The 18112-nt window shown below is 38.4% G+C and overlaps 4 protein-coding genes across 4 annotated transcripts; 2 read left to right on the top strand and 2 right to left on the bottom strand.

The window, feature by feature from the left end:
* Positions 1-671: 671 nt before the first annotated feature.
* On the bottom strand, positions 672-4913 carry LOC137744036 (uncharacterized). The gene is made up of 5 exons (XM_068483901.1): positions 3624-4913; positions 2620-2677; positions 2432-2515; positions 2146-2287; positions 672-1312 (listed from the first exon to the last, which is right to left on the bottom strand). The coding sequence occupies exons 1-5, from the start codon at positions 4105-4107 to the stop codon at positions 944-946; spliced, it is 1137 nt and encodes a 378-aa protein (XP_068340002.1). The 5' UTR covers positions 4108-4913; the 3' UTR covers positions 672-943.
* A 2510-nt stretch (positions 4914-7423) lies between these two features.
* LOC137710924 (uncharacterized) lies at positions 7424-9546 on the bottom strand. Its single transcript, XM_068450090.1, has 5 exons — positions 9294-9546; positions 9137-9197; positions 8787-8891; positions 8203-8533; positions 7424-7702 (listed from the first exon to the last, which is right to left on the bottom strand). The coding sequence occupies exons 1-5, from the start codon at positions 9432-9434 to the stop codon at positions 7681-7683; spliced, it is 660 nt and encodes a 219-aa protein (XP_068306191.1). The 5' UTR covers positions 9435-9546; the 3' UTR covers positions 7424-7680.
* Positions 9547-10162: 616 nt separating this feature from the next.
* On the top strand, positions 10163-14070 carry LOC137732277 (leucine aminopeptidase 1-like). The gene is made up of 10 exons (XM_068471586.1): positions 10163-10438; positions 10857-11265; positions 11366-11560; positions 11773-11998; positions 12268-12394; positions 12536-12631; positions 12821-12898; positions 13106-13166; positions 13279-13466; positions 13711-14070. Exons 1-10 carry the CDS (start codon positions 10220-10222, stop codon positions 13837-13839), a joined length of 1728 nt encoding a protein of 575 aa, XP_068327687.1. The 5' UTR covers positions 10163-10219; the 3' UTR covers positions 13840-14070.
* Positions 14071-14804: 734 nt separating this feature from the next.
* Positions 14805-17871, top strand: LOC137708680 (uncharacterized). The gene is made up of 7 exons (XM_068447807.1): positions 14805-15169; positions 15527-15568; positions 16094-16176; positions 16270-16372; positions 16479-16692; positions 17205-17299; positions 17377-17871. The coding sequence occupies exons 1-7, from the start codon at positions 15028-15030 to the stop codon at positions 17628-17630; spliced, it is 933 nt and encodes a 310-aa protein (XP_068303908.1). The 5' UTR covers positions 14805-15027; the 3' UTR covers positions 17631-17871.
* Positions 17872-18112: the final 241 nt, after the last annotated feature.

Here is an 18112-nt window from a genome sequence, read left to right as displayed (position 1 = left end):
AATTTTAGTACTTGCTTTAGTGAAAAGTGAGCAAAGTTTGAAATTTTAATTCAGATTAGAACTCATACGCATACATTATTTGGAGGCACCAGTTTTGTTTTGACGAACTGTTTGACCTGGAGATTAAACGTACCATGCTGCCTCATGTGGTGGAGCTGCATGAGGAGGGGGATCAGTCTTCTATCAATGTGTGAGCTACCATGTTAAATTTGTAAGTTGATACAAACACGACATATATATATATATGTATATATATAAGTAGAACCGAACGAGACCCATTGACACCCCTACTTGACTACTTGAGATAAAAAGAGTGGTGCCCCACATTTTGGGTGATGTTGGTTGGACGCAGCAAATTTGCCTGTCCCAACTGTGCTACAGATCATTGTCAATTTGTCACCACTACCAGCTGTCAACCACAACTTTCAGTTCAAAACTAAAACCTCGAGGAATTTTGTAGTATGCTACGATGTATCTTATATACTGGTATTTTTGCAGCTACTAAATCCTTGGTTGAAGTACAGACATGATCTAACACCAAAACTTGAGTGAATAAAATACCTCGGAGCATGGTAGAAAATTTGAAAGTATAATTCAGATTGTGAAGCATTGTACAGTATTTAATTAAGTTGATTTTACCTTTTTTTTAATTAATTAATACCCAAATCTGGTTTTAAAGAGATTCTAATAACTAATATCTTTAACTGTACAAAAAGTTGCATGCTGGTTTTGGAAGGCTCCCTCAAGCAACAGCACAATCACCAGTTTAATTTTAATCCACTTCAGTAATCTACATTGCCAAAATCCATATTTTGCTTCAGAATTTCATTAATTACACACAAAACCCTCTTCACTACTACTCAATACAAAGAGTAGCTCTGAATCGGTCAATGCGGCTTAACTGATGATTGAACCCTGCTGAGCTGATCAAAGGCATGGCCTTTCATAAGTCCGACGAGAAACTCAGCTTGTCTATGGCGACGGATAACTCTGATTCTATCCCGTTCTCCGTTTTCTTTCCAGCCTCGTCCTTGATGCCGTTCTCTCCGTTCCCTTCCGCAGCGTTTACACATTCCTGGAATCTGAAGCAACTAACGAGATGGTCATTTGTGATTCCGGCGACCTGCATGAAGGAGTAAATGACAGTGGGCCCGACACTCCGGAACCCTCTTCTCACAAGGTCTTTGCTTATGACGTCTGCTTTTGGAGTTTTAACCGGAACCTGCCGAGGATACCTGAATCGGCTCTCGATGGGCTTGTTATTCACAAAGCTCCAGATGTACTTGTCAAATGACCCAAACTCCTCTATGACCTGGCATCAGCAAAACCTGCAAAAAGTTAGTTGCAATGATAGAGATTAAAGAAATGTGCAATCATGGCTACAGTAAAAAGGGTTTCGGACAGCGATTAAACGGTTGGAAACTTGTCGGAGTTAAATAAGTGAATTCAGGACTAAGTAATGAAGCAAGCTGGCATGCTGAAGATGGGGAATGATTAGGTTGGATGAGCAATTGTTGAGGTATGATGGAAGGTAAGGCTTCTTCAAAGGATGATAGAACAACAACTTGTCCTGTATGTGTGATACAAATAACAGAGATGTTCAGGACCACAATTCAACTACTTTATTCACCTAACCTACCTGATCAAATAATCACCAAACACTCATTATATGCCATTTAATTGCTTGCACAAACAACAGAAAACATGCGGGTCCCCGGGTATATACCGGGAAAAACTCAGCGAATGGGGCTATTTGGCTTGTGGAGAGAAATTTTTTTTTGAGTGTGGTGCTAACACAAACACTTAGTGTTGCTAATCCACATGTTATAGCAATATGGTTGATAGCATTACAAAATAGATCCATGTGTTCAAACATGAGTGGATCATGATGGTGTGAGTGTCAGCCCAAACAATTACTCACAGAGTGATGCATAAATAATACAACTAATGCAAATATACTACTTGCCATGTTTACTTTGCTTAAGTTTAGGTATCATTGAAAAGGTAATTTTGCGATGGATAAGCATACAGGTGAGATTCCTAATACTTTTCCCACATGAGTTAGCGGTGATTTACTAAGCTGGAACAAGCATGCATCCGCTGCAATTCAATCTCATTCAATGATATAAGGAAATGAACATGTACCTTGGTTGTTTGACGTGCATTCTCAATGATAGCACGCAATTTCAGTTCAGACAATAGGGAACTTGCAGCACTTCCTGGTGATATAAGCTTCTTCTCATTCAATTTTGAGACGGCAATGGGATCAAAATCTGCAAAAACTTCCCTGCAATAAAGAAGTGTGTCAATTATTAAAGGCCATTCAACAGGGAAGGGACCATCACTGAAAAGGCCCCAACATTTTGTACAGAATATAATTCAGGGTAAGTCGGTTGGTAAATAGAAAAGATAACTTTCACAGGGACAGTACCTAAAGATGTGCTTTTTGCTTAAAATGGCAGGCCATGAAAGCTCGGCCAAAGCACCTGATAGGACCAGAAGCTCAAACAGTTTCCTGCATGTGGTCAAGAAGATTAAGGAAATGACAGTGAAGTATATTTTTATGAAGTAATAGTCGTCACTATCAACATATATGCAGATAGTGTTGCTACGACTTACTTGTCATCGTGTACTGGAAGCCCCCATTCTTCATCATGAAAAGCAGCATAACATGGATCTGCTTCAACATACCAGGCTCTATCAGAATATAAATATCCAAAAGAAGAATACCAAGCCATGTAGAAAATCCTATTTGATTCAACCAGACATAATGAGTCTCTAAGCTAACATAAATGTAATTCCACCTCCACAAAAATTAGCATGGCTTATCTTACCCCTCCTCTTTGGTTGGAGTCACTGGACAAAGCACACAATAAACAGAAATGCACAACTATCGCAAATTGTTTACTTCTGCAGTTATATATCTGTTTTCTATCATTCATGCACTAATAATGTGCAATGCGAATTATTCATAACAATGACACAAAATCAAAATAATAGCCACTAAGTGACTACAATTTTTTTGGCTTGGACATCAAAACAACAGTGTAGTTATACTCATTTGATATCTCATATCTCATACAAAAGCTTTGAGGAGAGTAATCCAATTAAGCCTTAAACATAATTACTTAGATCAACCAAATTTATTTAAAACTGCCTATTAACGAACCTTATGCTCCCTTAACTTGAAGCTCTTCTTTCTAAGGTACAAACAGCTTTTATCTTGTTGGAGTACGAACTGCATCCTAGTCATTTTGGTTTTGAACTAATGCTAACTCGTGTCTACATCACCAAGTCTAATCTTAAATCAGAGTGGGAATGGGGTGTAAAGAATAAATTGACTACACTTTGCTGAATTATGAACTAAATCATGACAGTCCTACTGGTAGTCTAAAACGTGCCCCAAATTAGCATTTCGGTCAGTAAATTCCGCACAAATTTTCCAAAGGCAAGCCCAAGATGATATAAAGCAGTACAGGATGTGACATATACTCTAGAAATCCAAATGGTATGCTTTACCAGATAAGAATATATCAAGAGAAGATTTACATTACTAACTAGAAAAACATAACCAATTCACCAACGCAAACAGTTTGACTAGAATCAAAGAAATGAAAACGGACCAGCATTTGGCGTCACCCAAGCACATCTCTTCTTAGACTGTGAACCATCAGGAGGAGAGTCCAATCCACCATCAGAAACCACACTTCTTGGCTTTGAAACATACTGCTTCCTCCTACTCCCTACACTATTTGACCGAATCAGCCTACCCGTAGATGCTCTACTTTGAAACGAATCCGTAGAGGCATCTGATGAACAAGAAGCATTCAGCGAAAAATTAGAGTGCAATAGCTGCTCATGCCGACGAAGCACTGAATGAACCTTGGGTGAATGCGGTTGAGGAGAGGTAGTCAGCATTGGAGATTGATGGGTTTTCTTCTCTTCAGCTGATGAAACCTCCTCGCTGAATTTCTCAGCCTTTCTCAGTGGTTTTGAAGCCGGTTTTCGCGCACTGAACGTCCCTGCCTTGTTCCCAGCAGGTCCAAGCACTGGCCTTGACTCTGAATCGGCCACATTGATAGACCTTACTCTTGGAGCTCCTGACATCGATGTCACTCCTTTGGTCCAAATTCTCCAAAGATCTCAGCTTAACTACACCAATAAAACTACGGAATGAACCCGACTATGAATTTGCCCGAGCCGCCTCAAATTATCGAAAACCCATCTTGGAAATTCACTGAAACCCAGTTTCTCTCACTTTCAAAAGCTCAAATCACCAGAAAAACCATGACAGCATATAGATTTGACACTTGCACTAGCTACATTCATTAACTTTGCTCTTCAAAGTTACACTCCTACCATCCCTTTGGGTCCATCCACATTCAAATCATCAAAATTTCACCAATCAAATATCTCAAACCCCACTCACAGAAACCAACTAAAACCCCCATTTTTTCAAAAACCCAGATTCCAATATGCCCAAAATACCTAAGAAATTCAAAACCCACTTACAATTTCGCAGAAATCAATAGAAAGAAAAATAGGTTCACCTTGTGATGCCAAAGCTACGGCTTTATATATGAGCTTCCAAATAGTCTCGAAACCCAGAGATTCCCACTCTGCACTTCTGGGAAAAATGAACTATCTGAAAGAAATCAGACAGTAAAGCATAAGTTTTTAAAACGAAACCGGTGTCGTTTGGTCACTGCAACACCTGGAGAGAGTAAAGCAGACACAAAAGACATGGTCCCTTTGCAATTCCCATGCTTTCTTCACTTTCCGGGAAATAAAGAAAGTTTCCGGGAAAATGCGGGAAAGTGGGTTTTGTGAGGAGTGAGGAGAAAAACTGGTTTCGATCTGCAGGAATTGAAATTTTCCTCTCCCTGAATTTGTACAGAGATAGAGAGAGACAATGAGAGCAAAAGACAGAGAGAGAGAGAGTGAAGGATTGTCGTGTTTTGTTTCTCGTCGGGTGACCTAACGAGCCGGTTTGAGGTTGCATTTTACCGGTTGTTGCCCGGTAAACTTGATCGCCTGCCGCGCTCAAATTACCATTTTTTTTTTTTCTTAATCTGATCTTTGAGTCGAATAAATAAAGAAAAAAAACCAAGTAGTGAAAAAAAAAATATGAGTTCAAAGGAGTTGATATCCTTTATGTCTCTGCGTACAGAGTTTAAAGATTAAGAGATCTGGATCACCTATTTTAAATTATGTGGCTCTCATCAGTTCATTCCACTAATCTACTTCATACAAACTAAAAGTCTGAATCTGTATCTCTTTTCAATGGTCTAAATCTCTTAATCATTAGACGCTGGACATAAAGATTCAAAGAGAATCGCAATGGAGGAGGAGAAAAGTATTTGCATAATCAAAAAATAAGTGTCAGAAAATCATTTTTGTTTTTATGAAAGTTAACGTGAAACATGTAACTAGATTTGTTTATTGAAGTTTGAACTATTTATCATTTGAGTTAAGTTTTGTAGTGTGAGTTTGTAACTAAATATGTTATGAAGTGGTCATAGTCTATTCGCTTTTTTATTTGCTCGCAACTCTATTTATCATCGGTGTATAAGTTTAAATTTCGAAATTTATGCATAGACACAAATCTCAAAATTTAAATTCATCAAATGACAATAAATAAGGTGATGAACAATATCATACCTGACGGTGGTAAGTAAAAATGCACCTCAGTCAAAAAGTTGGAATTCAACTATTTGTTATATTGAAAAAAAAAAAACTCAAATACCCAATTATTTAAATAGCACACTTCACCCTCAAAACTTATCACTAAATATAAAATTCAAGAGTTTCTACTATTTTAAGGGAAAGCTATTCTTTTAGGTTTATTCTTATTCTCTTTAGCAGGTAGAAGCAATCATTGACTTTTTAGCTCAATGAAAACACCTAAATAAAGTCTACAAAATACCATACAAAAGGTTGAATTTTTTTTAATTTTTAAATCAACGATATTTTACATTAAGTTAACAAATTGCGAGAAGACGGATTTAAACTCGAACATATAAAATTTTTCATATGCTTTATTTAATGTGACTAAACTACAAACATAAAATATATTGCCTTATCTACCCTAAAAATAAAACGTGAAGATGGGCTAAAGCTGCAAGCAAGTACTAGACGGACTGAGGCTTCTACTGTTTTGCCTGATCAATTGACCTCAACAGACTCTGATAGCCTTAGCTTATGGGCATCGGAGGCAGATTCTTTGTCCTTTTACTTTCCGTGCCTTCTTATTTTGTATGATCATGGTTAAGTCACGTTAATATTTTATATTATTTTTTATAGAGATAATAAAACAAAAAATAAATAGTAATATAAAATATTGACGTGATTTAACCGTGACCACACAAACAGGAGGGCACGAGAAATGAGAGGGCAGAGAATTTGCCTTCATAGGCATGACCTTAGCCTTAGGCATTTGGCAATCCGACGCACAAAGACAGCGGACCTTCATTAGGGTAGACAATTTGGGACGACCGTAACGTAATATAAATAGATAAATCCAGACACGACTTATTGTCACATCCTAGCTAAATGCATATGATTTCAATGTAAAATGTGGCATTTTGTCGCAATATCTCTGATTTTTCAATGCATTGGTGCAAATTAGGTGATCGTACCTCGGCGGAACCTTAATAAGTTTCTTCTAGCTTCATAGAATTCAAAAAAGGGCTTCACATTTTCACACCATTTCTCATTTCACAATCAACTCCAGATTCACAAAATACCCAACAAATTCCCTTGCTTATCAGGCTATAGTTAAAGTAAATGATAAGGTTATATATCTGTCATCAGGGTACAATAATAACACATGATGGTGCAACGAATATCAAGTAAGGAAAAGTCATAGCACATACGATTCTTACCCGTGAAGTTAGTTTACTTGCTTCCACCCTAAATACCTAACTTAATTGGTTTGATAAATGACACCCCGAAAAACCTCTCATTTGTCAACGCAACATGGCCCCAAGTGAGGTTGATGCAGCTGCAATCAAGGTGCGGAAAGACCAGAAGAAAACGATGCATATTATAATTAAAGGGAACCAGTTCAAATCTCCATAAGACCCAACCTCATCTCCATAAATATTGGTTTGGGTTCCCAACCTCTCCCGTTGCATTCCCGAGGCCGGGCGCATGCAAGTCTCTCTCCAACGAGAGGGTACGAGAGATTCCTAACCCCATTTATCAAGAAGCAAATATGGTGAATTTGTTAATTTCCTGTTACACTTTCTCCGAAACTCTTGTATGATTGTAGGAAGTTAGAGATGCTAAGAAATCCTCTTTTGTAATTTTGTGTCTTTTTGAATAAGTCATTGAGTTAAAATGTCCCCGAGACAGAGATATGCTCGTGTGAACCCTTGATCCGATTTACTAATTCCGAAAAAGTGAAACAACACGAGAGTAGAAAAAGAGAAACAACATCTAAAGTAGTCTACAAGATTGAATTAGAAATCCCATATGTTTCTCATCCACGATTTGCTAAAATAAAGCAAATAATGTCGCGATCTCAACCAATGTATACATCTTAAAAAGGAGGAAACCGGAATGGAAACCAGCCTGAACTAAAGGGCGCTATGTTTTGGAATTTGACATGATTGAGACCAACGTTAACTAAACTGTCTTCGAGTCCTCTGGCTTGTGAAGAACCGGAAAACAAACCGCTCACAGGATCCGGAAATGACAGCTGCAAGTACCGACAAACCAACAACCGTAAGTGAAACAAAACACTACACATTGCTTACAAAAAATGAAAAACGAACCGGTGGGTTAAGGATGTGTTGTTTTGTTTAGCAAAGAAAGCTTTAGGTTGGGCACAACATTCCAAATAGCACCTGCTCTAGCTAATAATGGTAGGCAATTTGTGACCGAAGGGTTCATAATCTCACCATCCAAATTTAGTTGACAATATAACAATTTCCTGACCAAATGTTTTATATGATATCGTTCATGGATTGGATGTTAGACTCGGAAGAAAGATTAATAGTAATTCAATATTACTTGATGAACAATGGAAATTTACTGAAAAAGCTGTCAATTATATATTCTTCAGAGAAATTTTAAGACCCTCAAAAGCACTATTGCGAAATGTTAACAATGCCCTTCCTAACAAAGAAGTTATAACAAGTGATCAGATCATGAATAAGTTTAACAAACGAAAAAGAAGTGAAATGAGACGACACTTACCCAAGTAGACCCCTGCCTTGCCATGTTCTAGGTGTCACGGTTAAGTTGACTTGAGCACCTTGCCTTACAAGTATTATTGGTATCCCACGGCCCTGATTAGCTTGAGCCTCAGAAGCAAGTTTCTGCAACAAATTATCACCATTTTCCACATTACCAAACTTAACAATCTGATCTCCAAGCTGTAAACCATCCTCTGCTGCTGGTGATGCATCAGCTATCTCATCCACCAATGCAAAGGGTACGCTCACAATCATATCCACATCCATGGCAGTATGAACATTGGTTGAGGATGCAGATGCAACATCGTTGACAGCTGATGCGCTTTGGCCATCTGACATCCATCATCACAGAAAAATTAGACAAAAATGCAAATAACACATAACTTGATAGATACACAGTAAAAGAAACACTTAGCTCCTATCACTGAAGGCCAATGAATCTCAGACTTTCTCACAATACACAAGTACACAATACATTTCAGATCCCGCACAACATGAAACCATAGACAATTTAATCTATCCTACCAAAATCTCGCAATAAATATTTAATTCCGATAATATGCATTCCGGGTTCCAACCACCTACCTGAATCATTGAGTGATGATTGTTTAGGAGCAAGACTTGCCGAATGCAGAACTTCAATATTTCTGTTCAGTTTCTCGGTAATCTCTCTGTGATCATTACGCAATTCTGAAATTACAAGCAAAGAAATAACCATATGAGCATGAAAATTCAAGTAAACTACAACAGCTTCTGCAAAGATACTATGAACTAGATAAGTACTAACAAATACCAACATCAGAACCGCCATTAGAAGGAATAAACAAAGCTCAAAAACGAAATTAGCAGCGAAAAAACTATAATTTATTGCGAATAATTAGTTTAATAAATGCAATTTGAGCAAATACACTGATAAAATACTTTCGTAATATTACCAGCAAGACGACGCCTTTCTGCTCGCACAGCTGGGATGTCAATGTCTTCGCGAGGAAAACCCTACACATTAGAAGAGGACGCAACACCAAAAACCCTAAATCCCAAATCTTGTTAATTTAAAAAATTAATTAGAAAAAGAAAAGAAAAAAAGTTGACCTCGGAGTCAAGGAGGTTGCCGGAGATTCCAGGGCCGCCGGGCTGAGTAAGACGCTCTATGATCGCGTTCATCTCCGCCTCCAGGGCGGTCCTCTTCTCCATTAAACCCATCGTCTCCGCCTTCAGATTCGTTCCCACCATTTTTTTACTGTTCCGCTATTTTATTTATTTATTTTTTTTTTCAGTACTTTTAGTTGATACTGAGAGAGAGCCGCAGAGCTGCAATGATAATAAGCCAAGGCGGTGGTGGTAGGAGTCAAGCGTATTTTTTGTAACTCAAATTAAGGATTCACGTGCATGACAGGTGCATCATTCCCATTTCGAATTAGAAGATGAAACCTTTGAATCCGACGGTCCGACCACGTATCTAGTAAATGTTGGTCATGTCGTTATTTATACTTTTTGCCTAGGTTTCTGCTAACAAGGATATTGATGGTTATGTAATCAAAGTATCGATTGTTTGATTTTGATATGGGTTTTCAAGTGATTTGTTTATTATTTTATCACATGATTAGAATTATTTTTCGAGGTCCAAATTTGTAAAGGGATTATAATAGGTGTGTTTATTTTACTTATAAATAAAATATTTTAGATTCGACTTTAATAAATGTTGAGTTTAGTATCAAATTCTTATAACTGGTTTAGTTTCTGGTCAGACATAGTATGAAATCAGACGGTCTGATTCTTGGTTTTGAAAGAAAGACGGGCCCTAAAACCAGGCCCAACCATTTCTAGAATCTCCAAAGGGCTGGTCTAGGCTGGGCTGATGCCGGATATTGGTGTCAAATCTGAGCCCAAAACATAAAATAAATAAGAAAAATGGAAAAACCCTAAAAAATAATAAGAAATTTGAAAAAGCAAACCTGAGTATTATCATCTAGAGGCAGGCTCAGTATAAGTAGAGAGGACTCGGCACCACTGGAAAAATGGTGGCCGCTGTTGTAGCGTCCTTTGCGTCGACCTTTATTGCTGTCACTTCTCCTTCCTACTCTTCCTCCTTTTTGACGAAATTACGGTCTGCTCCCAGTCTCCGACTTTCTTTTGCAGTGTCACCCCTGTGCTCTCGCAGAGGGAAGCTCATGGCTCACACTCTCGCTCAGGCCAATCTCGGCCTCACTTACCCTTCTGGCATCGACGCCCCAAAGGTATATTTTTTTCATCGGTTTCATAATCCAGGACATATATATGTATATATATTCGCCAACGCAAGTTTGTAATTTTGATTGTTGTCTGGGGTTGGTTTTGTGATTGCTTAGAGGTATTGATTGTTGTATTTGTTAGTTTTATGATGTAATTTGATGGATTTGTATGTGTAAAGATTCGATCTTTGTATGTGGGGTGATTGTATTTTTTCATTGTTTGATTGACTTTATGAGATAAAACCAATAAGTGATTGATTTTTGTTAATGGGGTTTTTATTTTGATTATTTATGTCTATGTATCATGTTCAATTTGATTGATTATATTGGATTTTTTGTTTGTCAAAATATTGGATTCAGTTGTGCAAGAACTTGAATTGTTGAACTGAAATGTCACTTGTGTGTTTGTGTCAATTTCTGGAAGATCTTGTTTGCCGCAAAAGAGATCGATGTAGCAGAATGGAAAGGAGACTTACTTGCAGTGGGCGTCACAGAGAAAGACTTGGCGAAAGATGAGAACTCCAAGTTTCAGAATTCAGTTTTGAAGAAGCTAGATTCCCATTTGGGTGGTCTCTTGGCTGAAGTCTCTTCTGAGGAAGACTTCACCGGAAAGTCTGGCCAGTCAACCGTTGTTAGGCTTCCGGGTCTTGGTTCAAAGAGGGTTGGCTTATTTGGGCTTGGACAATCTGCTTCATCTACAGCAGCTTTCCGAGGTCTTGGTGAGGCTGCAGCAGCAGCAGCAAAGGCTACTCAAGCAAGTGACATTGCTATTGTGCTTGCCTCTTTGGAGGGGCTTTCTGCGAAATCTAATACAGCTTCTGCAATAGCATCTGGTACTTTGACCCAGTATTTTTGAAAATTCTATATTGGTATGTGTGTTTGGATATGGTAATAGTTGTAGTAAGCATGTTGGAATGGTTTGACTTGCTGCAGGAACTGTGTTGGGGATATATGAAGATAGCAGGTACAAATCAGAGTCAAAGAAATCAGCTTTGAAATCTGTGGACATTCTTGGTCTTGGAACTGGAGCTGAAGTAGAGAAGAAGCTCAAGTATACTGAAGATGTTACTTCTGGAATAATTTTTGGGAAAGAGCTAGTAAATTCACCTGCCAATGTTCTTACACCTGGTTCGTATGAGCTAATTTCTTGTGGTTCCTTTAATGTCGATGTAATGTGTCGGGCACTTTCTTCATTTAGTTTGTTAAACAGTGAAAATCTGATTCTCTTAACTTATTCCATTTTGCTCACCTGTACTTGTAGCTTCCAAATTTTGTTCCATCAGTCCACTTTCATCGAGATATTTTTTGTTATTGACCGTATGCAATGTTTATTATCTCAGGGAAACTAGCTGAAGAGGCCTCAAAGATTGCCTCCACATACAGTGATGTTCTATCTGCAAACATATTAAATGAAGAGCAATGCAAAGAATTGAAAATGGGTTCTTATTTGGCTGTTGCCGCAGCCTCAACAAATCCCCCGCATTTTATTCACCTGATTTACAAACCCCCTGGGGGACCTGCTAAGGTCAAATTAGGGTTGGTTGGTAAAGGTCTGACCTTTGACAGGTGATGGGCAATTATTTAGAATCCTTTTGCCCCTAGTTCTTTTAGCTCTTGCAAATATAGAACAGTTTGGTTAACTGCCTGTACATTTTCTGATGTTACAATGTGTCTCTGGAAAAGTTAGTTACTGAGTTTCATGGCTCTATGAAGTCTATATAGTAATAAGTGTTAAGCCAGTCGTTTGTTTCCTCTCATATTGTATACACCATTTTCTCTCTTTATCAATGTGCTGACACTATTTGTTGTTTGCCTTTAACTTTTTATGTTATCAGCGGTGGCTACAACATCAAGACAGGGCCTGGCTGTTCAATTGAACAAATGAAATTTGATATGGGAGGTTCAGCAGCCGTATTAGGTGCAGCAAAAGCCATTGCTCAAATCAAACCACCTGGTGTAGAGGTGAGCCCTTATCTTTTCCATGTTTCTATCCTTGGGAAAGATGCATGGTTGATTTATTTGTGACTTTTTAATCCTTAGATTTCAGTTTTTAGTGATTGTACACCAGTGCAGATGGATCAATAACAGGTTTGGTTTGTGCAGGTTCATTTCATTGTTGCAGCTTGCGAGAATATGATAAGTGGAACAGGTATGAGGCCTGGAGACATTGTGACAGCATCAAATGGAAAGACAATCGAGGTATATTTTCTATGGTTTCTGACTAATTATTAATATGTGCTTAACATAACGTGAAAAATATTTTCCGCATGATCTTTGGTTTGAGCAAAAGTTTTCTAACTGATGAGGTCTAATTGACTCATTGTATGCGAATCTGGGCATCAATGTTTTTATGAACTAAAGTTCTATTTGCTTCAATCTCCGCTGCAGGTCAATAACACTGATGCTGAAGGTAGACTTACTCTGGCCGATGCATTGGTATATGCTTGTAACCAAGGTGTTGATAAGGTATTAATGTGGTGATGCATTATATCCATGCATTTTGTATCTGTAATGTCGGTGCTAATTGTGTAACTAGTAACTGGTCTTTCTTTCATCAGAATTGAGTTTTCGAACTGTGCAAGTTTTGAAAAGTTCATTTTATTTATACTTTCTTAATGTTTGCTATATACCTATTTCTTGCACTGCTAGTGCTAACACTATCATATTATGCAGATTGTTGACCTGGCAACCTTAACCGGTGCTTGCAGAGTTGCTCTTGGACCCTCAATAGCAGGTATAAACATATTCTTTTAAATGCTGAGTAATGCAAATTTTTTGTTTCTGCTGGGATAGGAGTTCTGAAAGCTGCTATATCATTATATTTACGTGATGTTAAAACTTTTCAGGTGTCTTCACACCGAGTGATGACCTGGCGAAGGAGGTTTTTGCAGCTTCAGAAATCAGTGGGGAGAAATTTTGGAGGTTGCCAATGGAGGAGAGTTATTGGGAGTCAATGAAATCCGGAATAGCTGATATGCTCAACACCGGTGCTCGTCAAGGTGGTTCAATAACTGCTGCTCTCTTCTTGAAGCAGGTATATGATTGCATAGTTTTATTCTCAGCGTCTTTTGTGCTTCTTGTTTGATCACCGGAAATAACTTGGCATTCATTTCACCTTCTCCTTTTCTTGTTAAGTAGAGGGCTAAAGTCCAAGAAACTACACTATGACGATCTAGGACTGTCTTCACCTTTGTTTTTCCCATCGATGACAAAGCCTGCGTTATTTTGCCTGGTTGTCTCACTTACTAATGACAATGTTTACAACTACGCTTTTGCAGTTCGTTGATGAAAAAGTTCAGTGGCTGCATATTGACATGGCCGGGCCTGTTTGGAGTGACAAGAAACGCACTGCTACAGGGTTCGGTGTTTCCACTCTGGTGGAGTGGGTTCAGAACAACTCTTCCTAAGTAGCTGAAGCGTCGGGCAGGAGAAGCATTTCATCAGCATCACCAGACTGGGTACAAATCCGTCTTGATGGGGTTCTTTGGCGCCGCGAGTCGACTTCAGTTGATGAATAAAACGTGCAGGAAAAGAAATGGAAAATGTTAATGGACTAGACATAGTATTGTTCAAGTTTTTGCTGTGAAATCCTTCATATTTTTCCTCGAATGGTCGGTTTAACTTCTCCTTTTGTATGATTTGCCTTTTATCTTGTCGTTGGAACACCAAAAGTCAAACATAAAAAGAGAAAGCTTGATGAGTAATAAGTCGTAGTTTTCTTTCGGTGCCCTATAAGACGAAAAATGAAAAAAACAAGAGCTCTAGCCACTAGGATCCTAGCCTACTAATCCTGCGTACAAGTGTTGTGGATTTTCCTTTCTCATGACCCAAATTTCTCCCGTCCAACTATAATTTAAACAAGCGTGTAGTTCAAGCGGTTGAAAATTATTTATTCGTAGTAATTGAGTATTGACATAGTTGTAAGTGTTATGACGTATACTCTATACGGAAGGAGAATTCGAAATTGAGCCGGTTGAGTTGGGGTATACTATGTTGGTTAACTTGCTTAATTTATACTACATGTAAAAGTTCAAACTTGCCCTAATTAAAAAGAAAATTTTTCAATTTTTTAACTAGATTGGTTGGGTAAATATATTTGACTGATAAAGAAAATTTTTAACTTTCAACAAATGATATTAATATTGTGAATTTGCGATAAAGAAATTTCGATAGAATTGTATGATTCCGATAATTTAGTTGTTTGAATATATGACAATTCCAACACTGAATGAAAACATCACAACGACAATCCTGCTAAATTTTTCCGTTATATAACCAAAAAAAAAAAAAAAACTCGTTGCCACCTGTCAAAACCCACTTTAACACATTTGACAATCCTCTCTCGCTTCCGACATAATTGACTATCTTTCTCTCTCTCTCTCTCTCTCTCTCTCTCTCTCTCTCCCCTCTCGTGTTTTGTATTTTAATATCGGGGCTTCGTCATCTCTTATAATCTGCTTACAAGAATGGAATAAGCAAAGCGATCTCACCTGCTACTTTTCTCCTTCGTGGAGCAGTTCAGATACGCAACATATATACTGATCATGTAACAAATAAAAGAGCAGGCAGAGGTTTGCACCTGAAGAACCCAAAAAATGAGTGTTTCTTTGACAGTGATGACCTTCAATCTTCACGAAGATCAGACGGAGGACAGTCCCTACTCGTGGGATAAGAGAAGGGATTTGTGCATAAGCGTCATTACTAGTTATTCTCCTATCATTCTGTGTACCCAGCAAGGTAATATTTTTCTCTGCTTTGCTTTCATTTTCTGCAATTTTCTCATGGATCCTGCGCGTTTTGTGGTTGTGATTTGATTGAAATGTTCATCTGGGTATGTTTTAGTTCAAATTTTGGAGCTGGGTTTTTGTTACTTTGGGATTTAGCTTTGGTTTCAGTGTTGAAATGTGTTGGGGGTGATCTGGGTGAGTGAGTTCTCTGGGGTGAAGGTTGATTGAATAGGGCAATATAATTGGTGTGCTGGGTTTACATTTTTATGTTCGAAATGATTGATTGTGTACTTAAATTGATATGTTCATAGTTGGTGTTTTTCTTGTTCCTGAAATTTGATTCTTTTATGTTCATTTTCTGCTTCAGGAGTTAAATCACAGTTAGATTATCTTCAGCAGTGCTTGCCAGGTAACTTTCTCTCCAAAAAGTTAAAATTTTCGACTTATTAGCATCGGTATTTTGGCACATGGTTGAGGAAAGGCGCATCTTAGTGCTCGCTCTAGAGAACATGTTTCGATTGTTTGTTTCTTATGAATAACGGTTCATATAGGTCATGTTTCTCTTTGCTTAATAAAGATAAGGATTCCAATCAAGTTGGTGAAGCTTCGTGCTGTTTCACATAGACAATGTCCTCTTTCTAGACAGTTTGACAAGAGGCATTATTATGTTCATACGCACGATGCAATTACGGTGTCTGGCTCTTCCCGCCTCAATTGATTTTGTTTACTTATGACTTACCATGTATAAAATGAAGGATACACGTCACTTTTTTTTCTATATTGAGATACTCTTGAAGAACGATTTGCTGGCATCGATATTCATTATAGAATGCAATGATCTTATGTTGATGCAATCTCCTTTCTCTCATCGAATTTATCCCAAGCCTGGATTTTCCAATTATGATTTGACTGTTTTTTTTATCTTGTTCGTTAGGTTATGATCAATTTGGAATATCAAGAAAAGGGCCTGAAGACACTTCTGATGAACATTGCACCATCTTCTATGACAAGGAGAAGGTAGCATTCGCTTCTTTTTGTCAAAGCTAACATTGTCGTTTGTCAGAAATTTGCAAACTTTGACCTTTATGCCATTTTTTTCATAAAATGAAGGTGGAGCTGCTTGAAGGTGGAACGTTTTGGTTGTCAGAGTCACCTTCTGTCCCCGGAAGCATGTCATGGGGTTCTGAAGTTCCATGTATTGCAACATGGGTGATATCCTTACCATTTTACTTTCTCAAACTTAGATAATGTTCAGCAACTGCTTTAACATTGCTATGAAAGAGTGCCGTATCTTTTGTTATCTTGACATGATGTCCACACATTTCAACTGAAAGGAGCTGAGCCACCTGGATTTTCATTCCAGATAGTAAATACAAACATGGATGAGTTCAGTCCTCGTGCCCGTCGACGAAGTGCTTTGCTCACATGGCAGCACATAGCATCCTTGCCACCTGGCTTGCCAGTTGTATATTGTGGAGGTTTCAACACACAAAAGGAATCAACTACCGGCCGGTTTCTTTTGGGGAGATCAAGGTTCGGCAAACGTGTGGAACTCCAGTTGTTTTTATATGTTCCAAATTTTCCATATTTATTACAAGTTTCCATTTATTTATAGCCCATATGCTCAGAAACTGAAGATTGTGGAGTAAATATTTTGATTAGGAATTATGGAATAGATAGGAAACTGTGATTCTTTTGCGAGCTGCCAGGATTTTGTAAGGAACATCCTCCATTTGTGCCTCTAGTTATCGTACTACTTCATCGGTGCAGAAATCTTGGACACCTCCTTCCTATTGTCCGCTTTTTGATCCCCTTCCCCTTTTGCAAACCCACTAGATACCTTTTTCCTTTATCCACTGGTTTTTTGTTTGGTGGATAAGATTTCAACTTAAAATTGGCAGTTTCGAAATCATCCTCCCGTAGATATAGTGTGAGACGAATTTATATGCTAGTCTCTCTCTGGTAGGAAGCTCACCAGATACGTGGTGGACTTTCTCTAACAGCTTGTTCTGTTTAGTAAATCTTTTCTCTTGGCTTGGCTGCAGAGAGCATGGTGCAGTGGGGGATATGAGGGATGCATGGCCTAATGCCCGTGTGAGGAAAAATGTCTCTCTTATTCGCACTTTTCATGGATTTAAAGGTACATACCATACCACTTCTACTTTCAGTGCCGCTCGTTGAGCATGAACTAATTTTTACAGTACGTGACACTTTCAGGTGACAAACAAGGAGCTCTTGAATTCCTCAAGTTGGTTTTCAGAGCGCTCTGCCTTTGCTGGGATCGCCAAACACAGGATCTACATGTAGATTGGATTCTTTTTAGAGGTAGATCTCTTATTCCTGTTTTATGTGAAGTGGTGAGTGATAACATTGATGGATATTACCCATCCTCGCACTATCCCATATTTGCCGAGTTTATGCTTCCTCGCACGGTGAGAATGATTGACCCACCCGCTCCCGAGGGGAATTGATATGCATGTTTTGAACCGCCACCTCCCCATTTTTCTCCTCCGAGCACCGAAGGTCTAGTTCATAGTTGATGCGATTTAGATACTCATTTTGTGTACAATTTTTTCGACTTTTGATTGCCATACCGAGTTGTTCAATTTACTCGAAGGTGCATCGAAAGAGGTAGCAACAATTTTATTTCATATGTTTGACGTTTTGTACTATTGCTTTACCCTCAATTTTAATTGAATGGAATTTGATTTATGTGCCTCACTCTACCATGACAAAGTATGGTGCCAGTTTACTGGAATTACGTTGGCTGAATTGTTTGGTCAGTGAGAAAATTCCCCACTTAGAGGCAAACAAGTTTAGCCTGCTGCAGGGCAAGTTCTGGGGCAGTTCAAGTGAGCAACTCGGCGGACGGCCGGACGGCTGGATCCCATTTTCCTTATTTTATTTCTCTTAAAACAATAGTTAACACATTTTTTAGGGTACATAAGTTAAA

The sequence above is a fragment of the Pyrus communis genome, chromosome 1, assembly GCF_963583255.1.
Source record: "Pyrus communis chromosome 1, drPyrComm1.1, whole genome shotgun sequence".
Lineage (NCBI taxonomy): Eukaryota > Viridiplantae > Streptophyta > Magnoliopsida > Rosales > Rosaceae > Pyrus > Pyrus communis.
The sequence above is the reverse complement of the archived record's forward strand: the minus strand, read 5'-3'. Positions and strand labels throughout refer to the sequence as shown.

Coding starts and splice junctions, on each gene's coding strand:
- LOC137744036 (XM_068483901.1), bottom strand. CDS start 4,107: ATGTCAGGAGCTCCAAGAGTAAGGTCTATCAATGTGGCCGATTCAGAG. Junction 2,678..3,623: donor TTGGGTGACGCCAAATGCTG/GTCCGTTTTCAT, acceptor ATGTTGAAGCAG/ATCCATGTTATGCTGCTTTT. Junction 2,516..2,619: donor CTTCCAGTACACGATGACAA/GTAAGTCGTAGC, acceptor GACCACATGCAG/GAAACTGTTTGAGCTTCTGG.
- LOC137710924 (XM_068450090.1), bottom strand. CDS start 9,434: ATGGTGGGAACGAATCTGAAGGCGGAGACGATGGGTTTAATGGAGAAG. Junction 9,198..9,293: donor GCAACCTCCTTGACTCCGAG/GTCAACTTTTTT, acceptor TCTAATGTGTAG/GGTTTTCCTCGCGAAGACAT. Junction 7,703..8,202: donor CAAGGCAGGGGTCTACTTGG/GTAAGTGTCGTC, acceptor CGGTACTTGCAG/CTGTCATTTCCGGATCCTGT.
- LOC137732277 (XM_068471586.1), top strand. CDS start 10,220: ATGGTGGCCGCTGTTGTAGCGTCCTTTGCGTCGACCTTTATTGCTGTC. Junction 12,395..12,535: donor TCAAACCACCTGGTGTAGAG/GTGAGCCCTTAT, acceptor TGGTTTGTGCAG/GTTCATTTCATTGTTGCAGC. Junction 13,467..13,710: donor CTGCTCTCTTCTTGAAGCAG/GTATATGATTGC, acceptor ACGCTTTTGCAG/TTCGTTGATGAAAAAGTTCA.
- LOC137708680 (XM_068447807.1), top strand. CDS start 15,028: ATGAGTGTTTCTTTGACAGTGATGACCTTCAATCTTCACGAAGATCAG. Junction 15,569..16,093: donor TCTTCAGCAGTGCTTGCCAG/GTAACTTTCTCT, acceptor CTTGTTCGTTAG/GTTATGATCAATTTGGAATA. Junction 16,373..16,478: donor ATGTATTGCAACATGGGTGA/TATCCTTACCAT, acceptor ATGATGTCCACA/CATTTCAACTGAAAGGAGCT.